Source organism: Neophocaena asiaeorientalis, unplaced genomic scaffold (genome assembly GCF_003031525.2).
Source record: "Neophocaena asiaeorientalis asiaeorientalis breed wild unplaced genomic scaffold, Neophocaena_asiaeorientalis_V1.1 scaffold37, whole genome shotgun sequence".
In the NCBI taxonomy this organism is placed as follows: domain Eukaryota; kingdom Metazoa; phylum Chordata; class Mammalia; order Artiodactyla; family Phocoenidae; genus Neophocaena; species Neophocaena asiaeorientalis.
This window is the reverse complement of record NW_020174269.1, coordinates 1,960,389-1,982,147: the sequence shown is the minus strand read 5'-3', so window position 1 is coordinate 1,982,147 and position 21,759 is coordinate 1,960,389. Positions and strand designations below refer to the sequence as shown.

The following is a 21,759-nucleotide window of genomic DNA, read 5'->3' as shown; positions in this document are numbered from 1 at the left end:
GCTTTTCATATTTAGATGTCATGTCATCTGCATGACAAAATGAGTATTTGGAATGAATAACGAATCATCGGAAGAAAAAACACATCTTCCTTCTGAACATAGGTTGTCACTGAGTTTTAAAGTAAAAATAATACTATTTGGTATTTCGTTCTGGTCTAAAGTTCTTCACAGAGCTCATGTTAGTTTCCTTACGTCGTTGCACTGTCCTGGTTTTATAGATCAGTTGGGATTTCTGAGGTATCTGGAGTTTAGGTGACAGATGTCAGAAGAGACACTAGAGCTAAGTTTCTCAGCCTCTTTCTAGAACAAATCCTCTAAGCCTAAGAAACAGTTCTTCCACCCTAAGAACAGAAGGCAGGAAGGTTCCCACAGGATTGCTGCCGTTAAGTGGGACCCCTCCCAAGGCCAATGTAATAGAAGAGAGTTTTGTCAACAAGCTTAAGGACTGAGACAGTCTTCCAGAATATGCAGTAAGCTCAGAGAACTTGTCTGAGGAACTGCAGGGGTATCAGTGAGTAAGAGGCCTTTGGTTTTTGTTATGTTTTTAAGATATTCAGGGGACAACCAAAGAAAACCTCCCTAAAGAGAAGCAGCTAGCAACCCAGAGTCCTTTATCCTGGCACACAAAGTGCCTCCCTGCACTGGTCCACCCTTTGTTCTGGTACAAAGAATATATTCATCATGAAATAGATATGGATGAATGTAACAGAGATCCTCCAATGACAATGGCTTAAATAGATGAGAAGTTTGTTTCTCTCCATGTAAAAGCCCCTCTACTCTTCACTGATATACCTACTTGTCCTTCAGGTCTCACTGGAAATGTTACCTCATTTGAGAAGCCTTCCCTGATGCTACCTAGACAAGTTAAAGTATTTTTTAAAATAAATTTATTTATTTATTCGTTTATTTATGTTTGGCCATGTTGGGTCTTCATTGCTGCGCACGGGCTTTCTTTAGTTGCGGTGAGCCGGGGCTGCTCTTTGTTGCGGTGCGTGGGCTTCAGTAGTTGTGGCTCGCGGGCTCTAGAGCACAGGCTCATTAGTTGTGGCGCACAGGCTTCGTTGCTCCGTGGTGTGTGGGATCCTCTTGGACCAGGGCTCGAACCCGTGTCCCCTGCATTGGCAGGTGGATTCTTAACCACTGTGCCACCAGGGAAGCCCCTCCTCTCTGTCTTGAGATCAGAATTAAATAGATAGTAAATGAATTCTAGTATAACCACAATTTTTAAGAGAGCTGGAGGGGTTCCATCAGTAAACCAAAGTGTTCAACTTATTTCTGGAAGGCAGAAAGTAGATGGAGGAATTTCAGATCAAGATGCTTATCAAACACATGCATCAACTTTTACTTGTTCCTAAAACCCCACCAAAACATATTGTTAATGGTATAAAACCATGAGGACAGCATGTTTCATATTCCAGATCATCCCACTTTATCACCCACAAAGTAGGATGTGTTTAATTGGGTTTGCACACCTTGGGTCAGTCCTGCCTCTCAGCTCCCGTCACCTTGCGTCTCAGTGAATCTCACACGGTAGGGAGTGGAGCAGCGCCAAGGACAACAGGAAGAGCTGCAAGTCTCATTCTGTTCTTGGTTCCATTCCTGAGGCTCTTCGAGTAAATCAGATGGCCTCTTGGAGCCCTGCTGGTCTCATAGGTAAAGTAGAGATAATAACATCTGTCCTGTTTCTTTCAAGGTGTGTTTGCTGGACTAAAATGAGACCAGAAGTAGGTAGACACAATATGTCCTCATCCTCAAGCCCTGACTGTTAAAGTCATCTCCCTTCGACATTCAAGTTACGATGCAGGCAGGGCACGCCTGCCTAGATTAACAGGCTCTTCCATCCCACCTCATCCTCACCTCACCTCACTTTTGTGGGAAGTCAGTCCCCACAGTTCCACCATCAGCCCCGAAACAGGTCAGTCCCCAGGGCCTGGAGGATGGATAGGGACATGACATGGGCTGGGGGTACTGTCCACTGAGAGGACCTTGCCAACAGTGCAAAATCTGATCCGTTCTCCATTGTCTTCTTGTTATTCCCAACTCCCACAAAGGAGAGTCTGCCTTCCCTAACGTTTCACTCAGCAAGGTGCCCAGGCCCAAACTGACCTGCACTCTCATTCCCTATATGAAAGCCTCTTGCCTCAGATGTGTTGGTGGTGCCAGGATTGTTATGTTCCAGCATCAGCCTCCCTCTCCTGCCTATGAGCCCTGTCACAGCACCCAAGTCAACAGAACTAATCCTCCAGGTGAACTGTATCCCAGGGCTTCATTGTCCTTTTTGTCCCCAGTCCAGCCTCTCTCCATCCATCCAACATGTTCCAATACCCGGATGACAGGTGTAGTAGGCTGAATAATGCCCTCCCCAAAGAGGTTCATATTCTAATCCCTGGAATCTATGGATATGTTACAAAAGGAACTTTGCAAGATGTGATTAAACTAAGGATCTTGACATAGGAGATTATTCTGGATTATCTGAGTGGGCCCAGTATAATCACAAAGGTCCTTATGAGAGTGAAGCAAGAGGATAGAAGGAAGCAGAGAGACACAAAGACATGTGACAACAGAAGCAGAGTTGAGAGAGAGAGACCCTGAGATATGAAGGGAATAAGGGGCTACCAGCCAAGGAATGGAGGCAGCCTCTAGAAACTGCAAAAGGCAATGAAATGGATTATCCTTTAGAACCTCCAGAAGTAACTCAGCCCTGCCAACACTTTTAGTCATGTAAAACCCAGTTTAGATATGACCTCCAGAACTGTAAGAGAATAAACTTGTGTTGTTTTAAGCTAAGCTTGTGGTAATTTGTTACAAGCAGCAATAAGAAACTAATTAAATAGGAGTGAAAATTAGATCATTTACTTTGAAAAACTGTTTGGCAATAATCTGCAGAAGCTGAACATATGCCTACTTCATGACTCACAATTCCACTCCTAGGTACGTACCCAACAGAAATGTGTGTACATGTTCACCAAAGACATCTGCTATAATGTTCCTAGCAGCATTATTTGTAATGTCCCAAACCTGAGAATTACCCCAATGCATATCAGTAATAAAATGAGTAAATCCAGGTACATTCACACAGTGGAATACTATACAGCAAAAAGAATGAACAAGCTAAATCCATAGACAGTACGCACCTCTTCAACAGAAGGTTGAGTGAGAGAAGCCAGAAACAGAGTATATTCTGTATGATTCAATTGCTATAAAGTGCAAATACAAGCCAAAGTAATCTAGGCTAGTTGAAGCCACTACTCTGCCTCCTGGAAGGAAGAAATATGAGACAGTCTTCTGGAGAGCTGGTAATATTCTGTCTCTTGATCTTAACGATGCTTCAGTTTGAGCAAAATCGTTGAAATTGTGAAATGTGCACCTATTAAACATCTACTACACATTATTAAAAACTTTTTTAATGGGGGAAAGGAGACCGGTGCCTTCATGCAAATTTGCCCAATCCCCTCCTGTGAATCTCCGACCTTCCCAAACAAACGGATGTGGGCAATGGTCAACCCAGATCTAAGATTCCACGTCTGTAGAGACCAACTCTGGGTTAAAATGACCTGTGAACTTGCTTAACATATACTTACTAAAGGGCCAAATTTAGCAGATTATTTTCCTAAGTAAAGGAAGCCTGCTCAGAGATAAGTGTACTTTCCCCCTTTGAGAAGTCAAAACTACAAATTATTTTAAATTGACATCGTCTGAACAACAACAAAAGGTCATAGTCTTTTCTCCACCAGATGATCCCTTATAAATGAGTTAAAATCATTGCTGCTTCTTAATTTCATCTCTCCTTAATTCCACAGTGGAGTTTAATACATAAAATATACGTTGTGGAATTTTAATATGTATTAATATTTTAATAATAGTATAATGAAGTTACAAACTCATCAAAACAAAAGAAGAACGGCTGCTCCCACGAATGCCTCAACCTGAAGTGAGGCTCTGGCTTTACCAAAACAGGGTACAGGGACGGGAAGGGGGAAGAGAGACCCGTAGGGGACAGACACACGGACCAGCCTGGTGGATATGAACTGCGGGGGGGGCGGGATGCAAATGTAGACGGGCTGGGGGACTAAGGGCCGTTATAGAGGGGTGGCTGACGCCCTGCTGTAGGAGAGACGCTGCCGCCCTTGCTCTGGGCCAAGTCGCTCAGGCCAAAGCGCGGTGGCCTGTGGGGTGTGGGAATGGGGGGAGGGCGGATACTCGTGGGGACAGAAGGCGGGGCTTCAGAGGCCACACTTTGGCCCCCAAGGCCGCCGCCCACACCTGCAGCACAGCCGCGAACCGGCGCGTCACTCCCAACGGAAACGCCGTGCAGCCCGGGCGTCTGGCGAGGTGCGCGCCTCCTGGACCCCGCTACGACGCTTCGCCGCTCGGGCTCAGACGCCCGCATCTCTCCGCCGAGTGGGGGTTGGGGATACGGCGGCACCTACCGGGATCTGCGACTCTAGCCGCCGAGGAGTCGCCGAAGACCACATCCCAGCCCGGACGGCGCCCCGGGGCCACAGGCACGGAGCGTCCAAGCGAAACCGGGGAGGCGGGAGGCACTCCGCCGACTCGACAGCGCGTCCCAGGTCAGTGTGAGGCCCTGGCTGTGCGAGCCCTACTTAGGGAAACTTTGGTTTGCGTGTTGGCTGCTGGGAGGAGGTCGCAGCCCGGGCCCAGCGGCCTCCGTGCGCCCCGCCCGGTAAGCTCAGGCCCTGGGAGCCGGCACCTCCCGCACACCCTGACTCTGCAGAGACCTGGCGCCCACTAAAGGCCTTCGGGGTGCAGGGCCCTGTCCAGAGACTCTGCCCCACCATTCCGGTCGCGCTCCACGGAGCCCATTCTCGCGCCTCGCGCAATTCCCGCCGGTTCTTGGCTCGGGCTTTGCGGCGGCGCGGTCTTGGACCCCGCCGGCATGCGGGTTTCGCCTCCTTCTCGGCCTTGCAGGGCTGGAGACGTGATGAGGGTAGCCCGCGGCCGCGGGATGTCTGAGAGGATCCGGGGCAGGGGGCTCGCGGGCGCGAGTCCGCGCCGCAGCGGGAGCGGCGCGCGCTCGGCCGCAAGAGCGCGCGGGTCGGAGGGACGGACTTGGACGTGTCTCCGCAGGTGTCTCCGGCCGCTTGGCGGCGGCAGGTGCAGGCTGGGCGCGGGGTGCGGGCCAGAGGGGGCTACGGAGCCGTTTGCAGCCACTGCCTCCACAAATGCGAGCCACACAGGTGCGGGCAGCCGGGTCCCCGGAGCTGTTGGGGGCGCAGAGCTTTGGCACCAGGACCTCAGTCCCTTTGTCGGAGAACTGGGGTCCAGAGGTGCGCCTGCCCCAGCATGGGGGCAATGGCTGCTCCCATCGGGCGTGCTATTTCCCAAAGAAGGGCCGTGTCCTCCGGGCGGGAGGTGTGGGGACCGCTCCGCAGCGGCTCTGGGCTGAACCCCTTCTCGTGGATGGTGATCGCCTCAGCCCTCCAGCTGTGCCTTGGCTCCGAGACGAGGCGACGAAACGCGCACCCCGCCCCCATCGGTGTCCCGATGCTGTCGCCCCAGTCACCTTCCTTTGCCCTTCTCCGACAGCACCTCGGGCTCGCTCCCTCCCCGCTCTCAGGAAAAGCTGAGCCAGTGAGGACTGTGAAGACGCTGCCAGAATCCTCAGCAGGCTAGAAATCCCATCACCTTGGTTCCCTGAGACTTGGAGGTATAGGTCGGCGTGTCTTTATGTGTGTGCGCTGGGAAGGGGGGTGTGTGTCTCAGAGACATGTGGGAGTGCAGCTCCCCCAGGGCCCAGCCCCAGGGCCCTGGGGGACAGCTGAATCAACTAGAAGTAACCAGCCCTTTTGGGTACGTGTGGGAAAGACAGCAAACCTCACCAGCTACTCCTCCCTCTTGGGCAGTTTCTAAATATTTCTTTCAAGCTGGTGCCAGAGAACACTTTTCCTGGCAAGCCACTATGTTTACTGGGACAGTCTCAGCTGCATCTTTTGTTCTGGCTCTGACCCTTTCCTTGCATGGGGAGAAGACATATATCTTGCTTGTGGCGGGCAGGCTTGCCTCGTTCCAGGTGCAGCTGGCCTCCGCATCCTGGCCTGGGCTGCCCACTACAACTCTGGACTTTTCTCAGACCCGTCTGGGAAGGGTAGGACAGCAGACCTCCAGTACCTGACCTGTTCTAACTCAAGGCTGTACTCTTCTCTGAGCCTGTGGGCTCCCTTTGCCCCTCTCTAGGCGTGGCAGGCGTCTCTGCCCTTCACTCCTGTGCGGGAGAGTTGAGCATCAGGTGGCCTGGAGGTGATGACGGAGACAGCTTGGTGGGAGCCTGAGGCAGGAATTGATAGCTAATAGGTGGTGGGACTGGAATGAAGAATGAAGAGTTTGTCACAGATTCTTTCCGAGCGTGCACGGGAGGCACCCCCTATTGGGAGTGGAGCCTGGAATCTTATTAACAAACTCACCATGTGATCTTATGCCCACAGAAGGTGGAGAACCTGTTGGTATAGGCACATTAGCCCCCATTCTCAGACCCCATTAGCCCAGAGCATTCACGTTTAGTGATAATATGTTTAGAACCTGACATTGTTGAATTCCTAGCTGGCAAATATATTAGGATCTTCTAAGATCCTCACAGTCATCTTCAGTAAAGTAGGTATTATCCCCACTTTAAGAATGAGGAAACAGAAGCTCAAAGGAACAGCTTCTCAAGAGCCGGTAACTTGGGAGGAGACAGAGCCCCAGGCTTTGATACACAGTCTGCTGCCTCCTCTGGTCCCCTTGTGGGCAGCACAAAGACAGGGCATCCTGGGGCAAAGGTGAGGGGCTGAACTTTGAACTTGAAACCCATTTGTTGATTTCCACCCCCTTGCTGCCCTGCCCCACCATGGCCAGATAAGTAACTTTTTGGGAGGGAGCATACATCCTATCTGGAGGTGGAGTAAGAGGCTCAGAGGAAAATAAAATTTCTTTCTGAATGACAGGAAAACTGGGGGTGGCTTGGGGAGAAAAAGTCACAGGAAACACCAAGCCTATCATCTCCAAGATAGCTTTTAAAGCACCTCGGCCCACGTGGCACTGCCGTGTTAGATACCACACAAATTAGGTACTCAAAACAGAACCCTACTTTGTAAGAAGCAAGGAGACATAAGAGAAGGGACACAGGAACGTCTAGTTAAGTCCTGGCAAGCAGGTGAGTAAGAGAAAGAGTACCTTTCCCTCCTCAGCCACCTCATCTGCACAGAATGGGGCAGACCAGGTGAGTGCTGCAGCCTTACCAACCGCAGCAGTCCTTGCAGGGTAGACTGCTTCCTGCACACACACACACACACACACCCCACACTGGATTGCCGTGCACAGAATCCACTCCAGACACTTTGCAGAGTCATAATCAGTGAAATATGATTAACTGCACAAACACTGTGGGGATGTCTTTCTCAACAAGGAATTAAAAAACTAGACTCCAAATGGGAGAGATGTGTGGAACAAATTATAGGTATTTATGTAGCTGTGATTAGCTTTGATTTCCTTCAGTAGGAACTGACAGCTGGCTGACAGAAAACTCGTCCAGGGAGAGAAAAGACATAAGTGAAGTATGAAATTTTGAATAATGTTTTCAGGTAACTTTCTATTTCCATGTAGAGTGGGTGTCTGGAGGGGTGAATGTAGTTATGGTTTGAATTGCTTCATTTATCGACAGATATTTTTAATAGGGTTCATAATTCTAAGATCCAGTGCTTTTTACTTCTTTTTCCTGCCTTCCAGTCCCGTGGTAGCTAGGAATTTCACCAGTCAGCCTGTAGACTCACTTTCTCTTGTTTTCAGCACACGGCTTCCAAGGTTGGAGCCTACCTGATCAATCTGTTCAGAGAATGAATCTTTGTTTTCTTGCCTAAGAGAGTGGTTGTCTACTTGGGGTGGGGTAAAGTTCTGGGGGTCCGGTTGTTCTATCCAACCATCCTGTAATGTTCAGCCCCGTGCCTCATTGCCACTTTTGGTGTCGTTTGGAACCTCCATGTCCTAAGCTTCCAGGGTCCTGTGGGTAAGCTGGCTTCCTTCTCGTGGGGGCCACCTCCCGGGGGCTTTATGTTGTAGCCTCTGCTATGCTAAGGCAGTTTACCACACCACCACCCACCTCTGTCTCCACAGCTTGTTTGAAATTGTTCATCTGATGATATCTCTCTTCCAGTTTTCTGTGTTCTTCAGAATAGATATCTTTTAAAAAAAAATAACTAAACTGTAATTTTAGTGGGGCCTTGGGAGATGGAGAGAGGCACTAAAAGAGTAGAGCAATATGCCATGATGAATTACAAGCAAAGTTAAAGACATTCTAATTTTAAAATCAAAAGCAATTTATCCAGCTGTTTAATAATTAACATCTTATAATAATGCAGAAATTATTGTATTTGGAACTTATAAGGAAAATGCACTTAAAGGATATCTTTTTCCATAGTTCACTTATTAGGTTCCATTTATATTTACAAACCATTATTTACAGATTCTAAAAAAACATTTTAAATATTTTATGTTATTTAAATAGTCTGTGGATTAGAGACATGATAAAACTAAAAGATGGCTAAATTCTGAGATAAAAATTTTAAAAAGAAGGGCTTCCCTGGTGGCGCAGTGGCTGAGAGTCCGCCGGCCGATGCAGGGGACACGGGTTCGTGCCCCGGTCCGGGAGGATCACACATGCCGAGGAGCGGCTGGGCCCGTGAGCCATGGCCGCGGAGCGTGCGCGTCTGGAGCCTGTGCTCTGCAATGGGAGAGGCCACAACAGTGAGAGGCCCGCGTACCGCAAAAAAAAAAAAAAAATTTAAAAAGGAGAACACAGTGAGTATGAAGGCACAACAGGAAAGTCTTTTTCTAGATGTTGTCTGATTTCATTACCAGCCCCCAGGGGACGAGTGTTTCATGATTGTCTTCCACAGATGGGGAACTCAAGACTCTGAAAGGCTGAGAGATTTGACCAGGGCATACAGCTAGTAATTAGGAGAGTCAGGATGGAAATCTGGGTCTACCTGACTTTCAGACTTTCTCCAGTTGAACTGCTCTCTGTTTGGAAGGTGTAACGGAACTGGGGAATCATTTATAAGCTAGATTATGAGTCTGACTGAATGTTAATACAGTATTAGCACTAGGTGCCCAGTAAGGATGTTTCACAGGAGGACACAGAAGGCGGGCACATTTCTGAACTAGGATCATTGTAGGCTAGAGAGGTGATTTTCATCCCAGGTGGGGCTTACCTCTATGAAGAGTAAATAAATCAACTTCAATATGGGCATTTTTGACGTGCGAATGGGTGAGGTGAGATAAGAGAATGGACTGAAAGAGGGTGAAGGCATGAAGACAAGGGGATTATTCCAATAAAGTACCGATTACAAAATGAGACACCAGGAAACCTAACATGTATACACATGGAAGATAAAGTACCTGATAACGTTCTTTTCTGAAAAATTTAATGCTTAAACAATTCAGAATTGCTCTATTAAATGTGAACAATTTAAAAAGTGAGCCATCCAGTGGACCTTAGAAGTCTTTATAATGAGCAAAGCGTAAGCCTGTGTTGTTTGTGCTTGACAGCCCTGCGGTACTAAGGGGCGAGGTCTGCCTACGGCCTCACGGTAGATATATTCGCTAGTTGCCACTGGCTAGTGGTGTCACTGCCCAGCTTCCCTGAGGCCCTGGAGCCCATAGCACCCTCCCTTTCCACAGGACCAGAGCGGGGCCACTGCCCCCCTCAGGCATCGCAGCCAGCCCCCCTTTTTCTCCCAGAACCTCCTGATGCCGAGTGTGGGAGGGAAAGTTATGGCAGGAAGTGGCCGGGTTTAGCACTGTGGAGAAAGATCTTTACATGAGGATAAGTGAAAAGGTTTGAATGTCTTTCCAAAAGATTCTTTTAAGACTTTTTTTTAAAACAACATTGGCCCGCATACTAGAAGCTATATGAAAGTTTAATATTGAAATCTGGTAACTGGCAACTGGTTCTCATTTGAATATCTGTTTATCAAATGCTACTTTTGGTCAAAGGTGCTTTTACATGATTGATACTGTTATCTCTTCTTTTTTTTTTTTGCGGTATGCGGGCCTCTCACCGCTGTGGCCTCTCCCATTGCGGAGCACAGGCTCCAGACGGGCAGGCCCAGCGGCCATGGCTCACAGGCCCAGCTGCTCCGCGGCATGCGGGATCCTCCCAGACCGGGGCACGAACCCACGTCCCCTGCAACGGCAGGCGGACTCTCAACCACTGCGCCACCAGGGAAGCCCTGTTATCTCTTCTTGAATGGCAGTTCTATATTTTATATTACGTTCCAGCTTGTTTCTATAAGTCTCTTTGCTTTATTAAACCTATTTGTATACGAAAAATGCTAAAAGAAGGTTTCTTTTGTGATCACTGTCTCATGTGAGCCCTTTGCAGATGTTTCGCGTTCAGAATAAACCTCAGGTGGGACCCAATCTGTCAACCAGCCCTAAATTCCTAGGTTGCTGAGTTGCAGGTGTGTCTGGCTCTGGAATAGCTTTTTTAGAATGTTGCACGGGGGACAAAAATCATGTATTTCGTGTGTTAACTTTTATTATATTTATGGATGTGTATATCTAGTGGTTGTTCTTTGCTTAACATCATGAATGAAACTAAAGTGGAAACGAATCAGTATATTCTTTTGAATACTGCTTATCAGGAGCTGACTAGCTGAAATTCCTTGAAAGTCTAGGCGTAAATACTATTGATAACACCACAAAAAGTGATTTATGTTGTGAAAACTAAGACTTACTATGGCTCTTTATAAATTTTAATTATGAAACATTCTTACATAAATGCTATGTTCTTTTTTCTGTACATGTCCCACTTTACAAAAGAGAATAGTAATATCATACAGGTGAGTACATGAAATATATACTCTTTGAAGAAGAAGAATAAAACGGACACCTATATACACACCACCCAGGTTGAGAAACAGAACATTACCTGAACCTTAAAAGCCTCTGTGTGTCCCTCCCAAATTGCATTGTTCTCCTTAGCCCTCACCAAGAGGTAACTTAGTCTTGACTATTGTGTAAATCGTTCCTTTGCTTTTTTGTTTTCTGAGTTTTCCACTTGCATGTGATCCTTAAGTAAATTAATTGTTTATTTTTGGAAAACTGGGTAGAAAGCACAAAATTAGATGAATAAAGAAAGATCAATATTAACAATATATGGCAAAAGTTCTCAGGAGAACATAAGTTGAACAGTCTCTGGATCTGAGTTCAGCTCAGCATTCCTGAGCATTTACAAGAGCCCCTCTGGGCAAGGTCATGAGTGAGTCCTGGGAAACATGGGGCTTACCATGATAGGGCTTCTGGCGGGCTGCAGTGTAGAGCAGATAGTGGATATGCAAAGGCAATGGGTTTTGAGTCTTTCTCCTCCTAAGCTCACCAAGACTTATCCCCAGATCTCAGAGCAGGTCAAAGTAAAACATTTGAGTAGGGCTGAAACGAGTGCCAATGGCTGCCCCAGAAAGCAGGGTATGGAGGGGATAGCAGAGATGTGGTCAGGACAAAGCAAGTCGTTTAAAGACCTGAGATCAGGCTTACCTGGGCATTTGGTCCTCAGTTAACAAGATGGTAAAATGGCAGTATGATCTCAGAGAGGATGTCTGTGCACATCCATTATCCTGGCATCTCCTCTCACCATCTTCTTGGGGATTTTCGGTGCCTTTCCTCTATGATGATCTCCAGATCTCGTTTCTTCTTTCTTGTTCCACCATTTCATCTTGATAGAATATATTCTTCAGTAGATTCTTGAGAGTGTATCCCAATTCTTGACGGATGGCTTGGCTAGATAGAGAATTCTAATCTGGGAATCATTTTTCCTTCAGATTTTAAAAAATATTCCTCCGTTGCCTAAATCTTCTCTGTTCTCAGTGTTCTGGAAATTTACAACCATGTGCCATGGTCAGGGTCTGTCTTCATCCATTGTGCTATGTTCTCTTTGGACCCTTTCAATTTGGGAACTCATGTCCCTCATGTCTAAAAAATTTTCTTGATCTTATTCATCATTTCCTCTCCTGCTCACCCCTTTCTCCACCCCCACTATTGTCTCTTGCAAGAACTTCTATTAGTTGGATCTTGGATTTCCCGATCTAGTCCTCTAATTTTCTTGTTTTTTTCCCTCTTTATTCTTTTTGCTTGACTGTGTTAGAGATTTTTATCAATATTATTCAACCCTTCTATTGAGTTTTGGAGTTTGTATCATGTTTTTATCTTTTGAGAGCTTTTTATGATCTCTGAATATTCTTTTTAATAGACTCTTATCACTGTTTCATGGTTACAACATCTTCTTATCCCTTTGAGGATAATGAGTTTTTGAAGTTATTTTTCGGACTAATATCTGTCTTCTCCAAGTTGATTTTTCTATTCTTCTCTCTGTCTTTAATGTAAGAGGCTTTTTGTTTTCATGCTCATGATTAAAGGGCTTGGATTAAAAACCTAATGTGAAGCTTTTTCACATGAGTGACCTTTTTTTTTTTTTAATTTTTGGCTGTGTCGGGTCTTCGTTTCTGTGCGTGGGCTTTCTCTAGTTGCGGCAAGCGGGGGCCACTCTTCATCGCGGTGCGCGGGCCTCTCACTATCGCGGCCTCTTTTGTTGCGGAGCACAGGCTCCAGACGCGCAAGCTCAGTAGTTGTGACTCACGGGCCTAGTTGCTTCGCGGCATGTGGGATCTTCCCAGACCAGGGCTTGAACCCATGTCCCCTGCATTGGCAGGCAGACTCTCAACCACTGCACCACCAGGGAAGCCCCATGAGTGACCTTTAAGCCACACTGTGGGATGATCTGGGTGGCATGTTGGGGAATCCCTGTGATCAGTACTCTTAACTATTTTCTCCTTGGTAGGTCAGATTCTTGAGAGAAGAGTATAGCAGTTTTCTTCTAAAGGATAAAGATATGGCTGCCATCATTCTTGGAGCTGAGGTAGAAGGCTGTGAGTCCCTTCACTCAGTGGTCAGTAAACATACCATCACTTATTCTCCTATTTTCTTGTCCTCAAACATGCCTAGTGTTTCTCAGTCCAGAGACTCTCTGTTTCACCATTTCTGGAGAATAAACCACTGGACATCTTTTGAGGTGGGAGAGGGGCAGTCTTCTATCTCCTAGTGGCTTGGAGTGGAGGAGCACTTCTCAAACTTCAATGTGCATGCAAATCACCTGGGGATCTAGTTGAACTGTAGGCTCTGACTCAATAGATCTGGGATGGAGCCTGAGATTTTGCATATTTAACAAGTTTCAGGTAATGCTGCTTCTGCTGGTCCAAGGTAGGACCACGGCACTTCCCGGAGCAAGACGTAGGGATCCAACTGCCTCTCTAACAGCTCTTCTCCTAGCCCTCCTTATTTAGCTGTACTCTCCACCCCCTAGTTATAGAGCCTCCTACTGCCGCCTCTTTCAAGGATTTTGTAGCGTACACGGGCTTAGTTCTCAACTCTGCCACCGATGACTCGAGGCACAGCCTTTTCAGGTTGGCTCAGTCAGTTACCACTGGCCTATCTGCTTTCTGGCTTCCAAAATGTTGTTTGTCATCTCCTCTCCTTTTCCTGCTATCTTTGTGAGTTTATGTTTTTTAAAAAAAAAAATCTTTACTTTTAGGGGATTTCAGGAAGGGACAAAATTAGACGTACGTGTTCTGCCACATCACCGTAAGTATAATCATCTGCTAAAATATTTTCCTGAAGTTTGGTTGTAGTATGGTGTAGAGGCTGATTTATGATAAATAACTGTGCTATTTTAAGCCTCTAGATCTTTGCACAACGAGTGTTCTCTACTTTTCCTTTCCTCCTTTTTCTGCCTGCCAAACTCTCGCAGTCTTCAAGGTTTAGCTCAAATGGCTGGCCTCTGTGAAGCCCCTTCCATCCTCAAACCATTAAAGCCTGTGTGTAAACTCATAACCAGCTGCTTATACGGTAACTCTTCCAAACAGCTATGTAACCTCTTCAGGGCTAAGGCCTATACCTTTGTAGCTCAGTGCCCAGCACATATTAGGAGCTTACAGCTGTTTAACAATTGAATTAATTTCTATGTGCATGTCTATCTTTCCCTTTTTTCTTCACTTTCTGCTCTCTTTATCTCTTCTTTTCTTTAAGAAGTCATTATATTTATTATCCATTCCAGCGGTCCCCAACCTTTTTGGCACCAGGGACCAGTTTCGTGGAAGACAATTTTTCCACGGACCCTGGTAGGTGGGGAATGGTTTCGGGATGATTCAAGGGCATTACATTTATTGTGTACTTTATTTCTATCATTATTACACTGTAACATATAATGAACTAATTATACAACTCACCATAATGCAGAATCGGTGGGAGCCCTGAGCTTGTTTTCCTGCAACTACGTGGTCCCATCCAGGGGTGATGGGAGACAGTGACCCGAAGTGTGTTTCTTATGTCCAGTCTCCTCCGTGATCTCGTTTTGGTCGCTGTCACTGCAGAAAACCCCGCTTCACAAAGATTGGATGTTGGAAACGGAAGCAGGCTTTTCAGTGCTTTTGTGGCAATCTCAGGATATTCCTCCTTGACTTTAATCCAGAACGTATGGAGATTTGACATTGTCTCAAGCATACTTTTAAGGCCACCGTCACTTGCAATCTCAAGCAGTTGATCCTCTTGTAGCTTGGACAAAGTCGATTCACCTGGCTTATTGACAGTATGGGTGGCGGATCCATTCCTTCCCAGTTTGGGGGTCTTTTGTGGTTGGGAAGTAATGCTCAAACTCTTTTAAAAGCTGAGATGGGTGATCATGCACCAGCTGGGAGAAAGAAGGCCCTGGCTCGGTCTCTTTCAAAATCTCTGCTAATGTTTGAAACATGTCAAAAATCCTAATGTTCGCTTGTCGCCCCCATAATTCCATAATTTTGGCTTTGAATGCAGCTACTTTATCTGCCGACTTGAACACAGTTGTCATTCTCCCCTGAAGTGACAGAATGAGTTCGTTGAGCAGGTTGAATACGTCACACAAGTAAGCAAGTTTTTTTTGTTTTTTTAAAATAAATTTATTTATTTTATTTATTTATTTTTTGGCTGTCTTGGCTCTTCGTTGCTGTGCGTGGGCTTTCTCTAGTCGTAGCAAGCGGGGGCTACTCTTTGTTGCGGTGCGAGGGTTTCTCATCACGGTGGCTTCTCTTTGTTTTGGAGCACAGGCTCTAGGCACGCTGGCTTCAGTAGTTGTGGCACGCGGGCTCAGTAGCTGTGGCTCATGGGCTGTAGAGCGCAGGCTCAGTAGTTGTGGCACATGGGCTTAGTTGCTCTGCAGCTTGTGGGATTTTCCTGGACCAGGGCTCGAACCCGTGTCCCCTCCACTGGAAGGCAGATTCCCAACCACTGTGCCACTAGGGAAGCCCAAGTAAGCAAGTTTTGTGACCCATTCTGTGTCCCTGAAATGTGCTGCCAGTGGTAGCTGTTTTTCTAAAAGAAATCTCTGGAGCGGCTCTCAGAACTCAAAAACTCTGGCCAGTGATCTACCTTTAGAAAGCCATCTCACTTCTGTGTATAAGAAAAGACTTGTATACTCTGCGTCCATCACCTCATAGAGCTGTGCGAACAGACATATGAGTTAAGGGCATGTACCTTATTGTGGTTGATAATTTTAAGCACATCTTGTGAAATGTTGTTAAGTTCATGTGACATTTTTCGGCTAGCCAGCATTTCTCTAGGGATGACACAGTGCATAGACTCACATTCAGAAGCAACCTCTTTGACCTGAGTAGTGAAATCAGAAAGCCGTTCAGTCATGGCAGCCGCTCTGTCTGTACGTATGCCAACACAAAATGACCAATTCAGTTTTCCTGATATGCAATCATTCAAAGAGTTGAATAGTTCTGCAGCTGTGGTGTTGGTTGGCAAAAAAGTACACATAACATATCATGCACATCCTCCTGAAAAATATATCACACAAAAACAAGCATTGTTGCCTTGTTGTCAACATCGGTAGACTTGTCAACCTGGATTGCGTACTACGGTGACTTATTAAGCCTAACAATTGTGCCTCAGTATCCTCTGCTATTTCATCAATTCGTCTAGTTATGGTGCTAGCCGAAAGAGGAACACGTGCCACCTTTTGAACTGCAGCCTCTCCTAAAAGTTCATGACAAATGTCCTTAGCAGCAGGCAGGATCAACTCTTCCCTAGTAGTAAAGGGCTTCTTAGCTTTAGCAATGCCGTTAACCACTAAGAATGATGCTTTCAGTGCAGACAAATTTGATGAAGTGGTGGCCTTCAATAATTGCTTCTGTTTTTCGTGTTAACGTTTTTTTCTTTTGAAAAGGTCCAAAGGCTTGTCTTCTAATGCAGGGTGCTTGGTCTCCATGTGGCAAAGTGGTTTTGAAGGTTTCATGGCTTCCTTGGATAGCCTGTCGCCACATGTTATACAGAGAGGGCTTGAAGAATGTGAATCACCTGTTGCAGTGAACCTGTAATTTAAGTAGGACTCTTGGTATTTTCTTTTAAATGCAGCTTTCTTTTTGTTGGCAGTCTTAAGAGTCTTCTGCTGTCCCATCATTGTGTCTCTTACCCTCTTCAAAGAAGCTCTCCAGCAACATTTGTTTTTTACTCAATTTGGCTAGGATTAGCTTGCGGGCTTACCAAAACTGTGAGTGAGACAAGGGTGCAGTGCAGGAAAGAGGTGCGGACGGAAGTGGTAAATAAAATAATGGGTGGGCCACACATGGACTGAAATAAGTATCAGATTCTGACTTAAAGCCTGCCACCAGATGCAGCCTAATTGTCACTTGCCACTCACTGATAGGGTTTTGATATGAGTCTGGAAGCAATTGATTTATTATGGTCTCTGTGCAGTCAAACCTCTCTGCTAATGATAATCTGTATTTGCAGCCGCTCCCCTGCACTAGCATCACTGCTTCAGCTCCACCTCAGATCATCAGGCATTAGATTCTCATAAGGAGCATGCAACCTAGATCCCTCGCATGCACAGTTCAGAGTAAGGTTCACACTCCTATGAGAATCTAAAGCCGCTGCTCATCTGACAGGAGGCGGAGCTCAGGCGGTAACGTGAGCGATGGGGAGCTGCAGTAAACATAGATGAAGCTTCGCTTGCTTGCCTGCCGCGCACCTCCTGCTGTGCGACCTGCTTCCTAACAGGCCACAGCACAGACTGGTACTGGTCCGTGGCCCGGGGATTGGGGATCCCTTATCTATTCTACTATACAATAGAAATCCGTGTCCCATATTCTTTATTTTAAAAATAAATGAGTAGAGTAAATAATACCTCTTGATTTCTCAAAGCTACACAATTCAACGAAATAGATCTAAATGTTATACAAACTTCTATTTGATTTTTCTCCCCAGCTCTAAGGACTGTTACAAGACTAACATTTCCTTGGCTCTCGATAAAGACATAATTCTTATCACCTCATGAAGTTATCTGTTGAATAAGTTTAAATCTAAATTTTTATTTATGTATTTATTTATTTATTGGCCATGCCGCATGACTTGTGGGATATTAGTTCCCCGACCAGGGATTGAACCCAGGCCCTCAGCAGTGAGAGCACAGAGCCCTAACCATTGGACTGCCAGGGGAATCCTGAATCTAAATTATTTAAATAAATTAAACAAATAATTTTCAGTTTTAATGATAATAAAATGTTTTTAAAGTCTATATGTCTTCACTTGTTTCTAGCCTAGAAAACTTTTTTGGAGCAACTGTCAAAATTTAACTCAATAGTATGTTGCTAACCCCATAACCTAGTCAGTGGACAATTTAAGTAATGGAATCAAGAAAACTACATAATCTCATGCTCACCATTCCTATCTCAGTGTGAATTCCAGACATTATATCAGTTATTTTAACATCTTGTAGTCCAAATATTTTTCATCCTTTAAAAGAAACATCGAAATGCCCCTCAAATTGAAAATTTAGATCTTAATTGCATTATTTGACTGAAAAGCATGTTTAAGTAATTAATACTAAGAAGTTTTTGTACTAAGCTATCGTAAACATGCTCTATTTTAGTTGATTCAGTTGCAGTTACACAGAATTTTGGCTTTTTTGCTTAAATTTGCATTTTAATATTATTTTAAAAATATTTTTCACAGGTGGAAACTAAGTGGATTATTGTTTAATTGATGTGGGATTTAGAGAAGTACTAGGCTAGTGTTATGTCATAAATATTCAATGAAGATTTTGGGAAAGTAAATTTTAGTTCAAGCTTCCCTAAATGTTGTTACTCTTCTAAATTTTTCTCTATATTAATAACACAATCTTATTTATGTCTTCTTTATACATATTTCAGACATTAATTGTGAATAACAACATGAATATAAATTGGGACATTGATTCAGGCTAATCTTTTGTTCTTCATCTTCTTTGCTAACCAGGTATTGATTCTGACTTTTGAAGATGGATGAAGGTATAGAAATTTCCAGTGATGGAAATTCCCTGATCAAAGCGGTCCATCAGAGCCGGCTTCGCCTTACAAGACTCTTGCTGGAAGGCGGAGCCTACATTAATGAGAGCAATGACCGAGGGGAAACACCTTTAATGATTGCTTGTAAGACCAAACATGTTGATCACCAGAGCATCAGTAAAGCCAAAATGGTTAAATACCTATTAGAAAACAATGCTGATCCCAACATACAGGACAAATCTGGGAAAACTGCTTTGATGCATGCTTGCTTAGAAAAAGCTGGTCCTGAAGTTGTTTCTTTGCTCCTAGAGAGTGGGGCTGACCTCAGCTTGCAAGACCACTCTAGTTACTCGGCCCTTGTTTATGCTGTAAATTCAGAAGACAGAGAGACCCTGAAAGTCCTACTTAGTGCTTGCAAGGCAAAAGGGAAAGAGGTCATTATCATAACGACAGCAAAATCGCCCTGTGGCAGGCACACTACCAAACAGTTCTTAAATATGCCTCCTGTGGATATGGATGAGTGTTATTCCCCAGCCACCTGTGCCACTCCTTCAGAAATAGACTTAAAAACAGCCTCATTGCCACTATCACATTCTTCTGAAACTGAAATGACACTTTTTGCCTTTAAAGATCTGGAACCCACAGGAAGCAGTGATGATATGGGGGACCCAAGCTCCCCCTTGAGGAAGCCTTGCATGGCCCCTAATGGGCCGAAGCTACCTCAAGCTCCACACTGGATCAAGAGTCCCCCCTCATTAATGCACCAGAACAGAGTGGCCTCCTTACAAGAGGAGCTCCAGGATATTACTCCAGAGGAAGAATTATCCTACAAAACCAATGGGCTGGCACTTTCCAAGCGATTCATCACTAGGCACCAAAGTATTGATATAAAAGACACTGCACATTTGTTAAGAGCCTTTGACCAGGCCAGCTCAAGAAAGATGTCATATGAGGAAATAAATTATCAATCAGTTTTTTCAGAAGGAAAGCAGCAATGCATTGACATCCCAGTTGACCGGGACCCAGACTCTAACCAGACAATATTTACTTCCACCTTAAGAAGTATAGTTCAAAAAAGAAACTCAGGAGCAAATCACTATAGCTCTGATTCCCAGCTCTCAGCTGGTCTCATCCCTGCAACTTTAGATGATGGCAAAACACTTACAGGAAAGAAAAAGATCCTCTCACCATCTTCTTCTTTGTTGTCAGGATCCAAAGAATTGTTGGAGAATATCCCACCAGGTCCCCTGAGCAGGAGAAATCATGCCCTTTTAGAAAGGCGTGGTTCGGGAGCTTTCCCTTTAGATCACAGCATTACACAAACCAGACCAGGATTTCTGCCACCCTTAAATGTGAATCCTCACCCTCCCATCTCAGATATCAATGTCAGCAACAAGATTTCCAGCCTTCTTTCTTGTGGTCAAAAAATGCTTATGCCAACAGTTCCCATTTTCCCCAAAGAATTCAAAAGTAAAAAAATGTTGTTAAGGAGACAATCATTGCAAACAGAACAAATTAAGCAATTAGTTAATTTTTAAGAGATGGCTAGAAAATATGTTTTGTTCACATGTCTATACCAGAGAAATATGGAACTAGAGAAGAAAATTCAAACGTTCATCCTTTTAAATCTTTTAAGTGGTTAGTCCATAACAGTTAGGGGTATCAAAATGTACTGTGTATCATCATATTAGGCACTGTGGATATACAAATAATAGATAGCTTTTGCTAAGGGAATTCTCTCAAACAAAATTAAAACTTTTTTTCAAAACCTTCAATATTTAACAACCTTCATGTGGTCCAAGTTTTTAATTTAAACAAAAATAAGCAAAGAAAGAAGGTCACATATGTTGGAGATAACTTTAAAAATTTCAGATTTGCCAAATATTTTATTAGGAAACATTGTGTTCAAATCAATTTTTAAAAAGCATTTCATGATTGTAATTTTCCATGATGCCAACAGCATAAAAGAAAACATAAACAGCTATAAAGTGTTCTATGATCAATAAGCCTAAGCTACAAAGAAAGAATGAACTAATTCTTGAAAAATGTTGACTGCAGGTAGGTGACAACCTAATTAACATTTTAAAAGGTCAGCCATTATAGTAGACGAGGCAGCTATATGTGTTGTCAGCTTAATAAGTGTCAAAAATGGCAGATCTGAGTTTTATAAGCTAGTAATAATCTGTACCAAGTGTTTCTGTGCTGTTTTTGGCTTTTCTTTGTTTTGTTTTTTTGTTTTTTTTTTTTTTAATCGCTGTGCACGGGCCTCTCACTGTTGTGGCCTCTCCCGTTGCGGAGCACAGGCTCCGGATGCGCAGGCTCAGCAGCCATGGCTCACGGGCCCAGCCGCTCCACGGCATGTGGGATCTTCCCACACCGGGGCACGAACCCTCATCCCCTGCATCGGCAGGCGGACTCTCAACCACTGCGCCACCAGGGAAGCCCTTCTTTGTTTTTTAATGTTATTTATGGAACTCTTCCTTCTCCATATCCTTTAATTCCTGTTATTGTTTTTTGAAGCTTATTCATAGGTTCCCAATAACAAGATAATACAAAATTTAAAAAGCATTTCTCATTTTCTTATAATCAAAGTGTTCTTGTCTTTTTAAAGACAACCAAAAAAAAAGTTTGGGATTTATCATAAATAGAAACTAAATGCTTGCTTTGGTTGTAAAAACGAAAAACTGATCATTAGATTATCTTAGGTTAGCTAAAATTAAGAAAGCCAGTAGAAATTTAATTACAAAATGTATTAAATATTTGGTCAATATTAAACTATATTTTTTTCTGATATATAATTGTTAGACATTTATATAATTAGAATAATTAGGATAATTTCCTTGTGTGACATTCCAATCATCTAGTATTTAGGACCTGTGAATAACTTCTAACAAAGTAAATGAATACCATGCTAGAACCATAAAATATTATAAAATGACTATATCATCTATATGATTTCAAAGCATAGTGTTTATAGAGAGACCTTATTTCAATCTAGCAGTTTTACAACAAAGAATAAATCAAACTGTACAAAACCTGAGTGTATTAATTTGAGATCCTAGCACCTGGCATGATGCTTTTCTTCACAATTTGATATAAGCAAGTTGTTATGTACATAGTAATTATTTAATTTCTTGTGGCTTTTATTTGAAAAAGTAACTGTAAGTTTTCCATTTAATGTTTTGAAAAACATTAATATTAATTGCACTAGAAGTATTTTTTGATTCAGAACTTAGAATCGTACCTGATGTTTATAGGTAACCGTAACCCTTTTCGCAAGTTTTAATATTGAGAAAAGGTCTTGGCTTTACATTGTAAGGGTACAGTTTGGAAGAATATGTAGCTAGATTAGTTCATAAACAAAATGGTATCAATAAAGATTTAAATGCCATTTGGGGTATCAGTGATTTTT

General features: G+C 44.1%; 1 protein-coding gene across 1 annotated transcript; it reads left to right on the top strand.

Moving 5' to 3' along the window:
• The first annotated feature begins 4,495 nt into the window (after positions 1–4,495).
• ANKRD34B (ankyrin repeat domain 34B) lies at positions 4,496–19,885 on the top strand. The gene is made up of 4 exons (XM_024755723.1): positions 4,496–4,571; positions 5,548–5,668; positions 7,492–7,577; positions 18,319–19,885. The coding sequence occupies exon 4, from the start codon at positions 18,341–18,343 to the stop codon at positions 19,883–19,885; it is 1,545 nt and encodes a 514-aa protein (XP_024611491.1). The 5' UTR covers positions 4,496–4,571; positions 5,548–5,668; positions 7,492–7,577; positions 18,319–18,340.
• Positions 19,886–21,759: the final 1,874 nt, after the last annotated feature.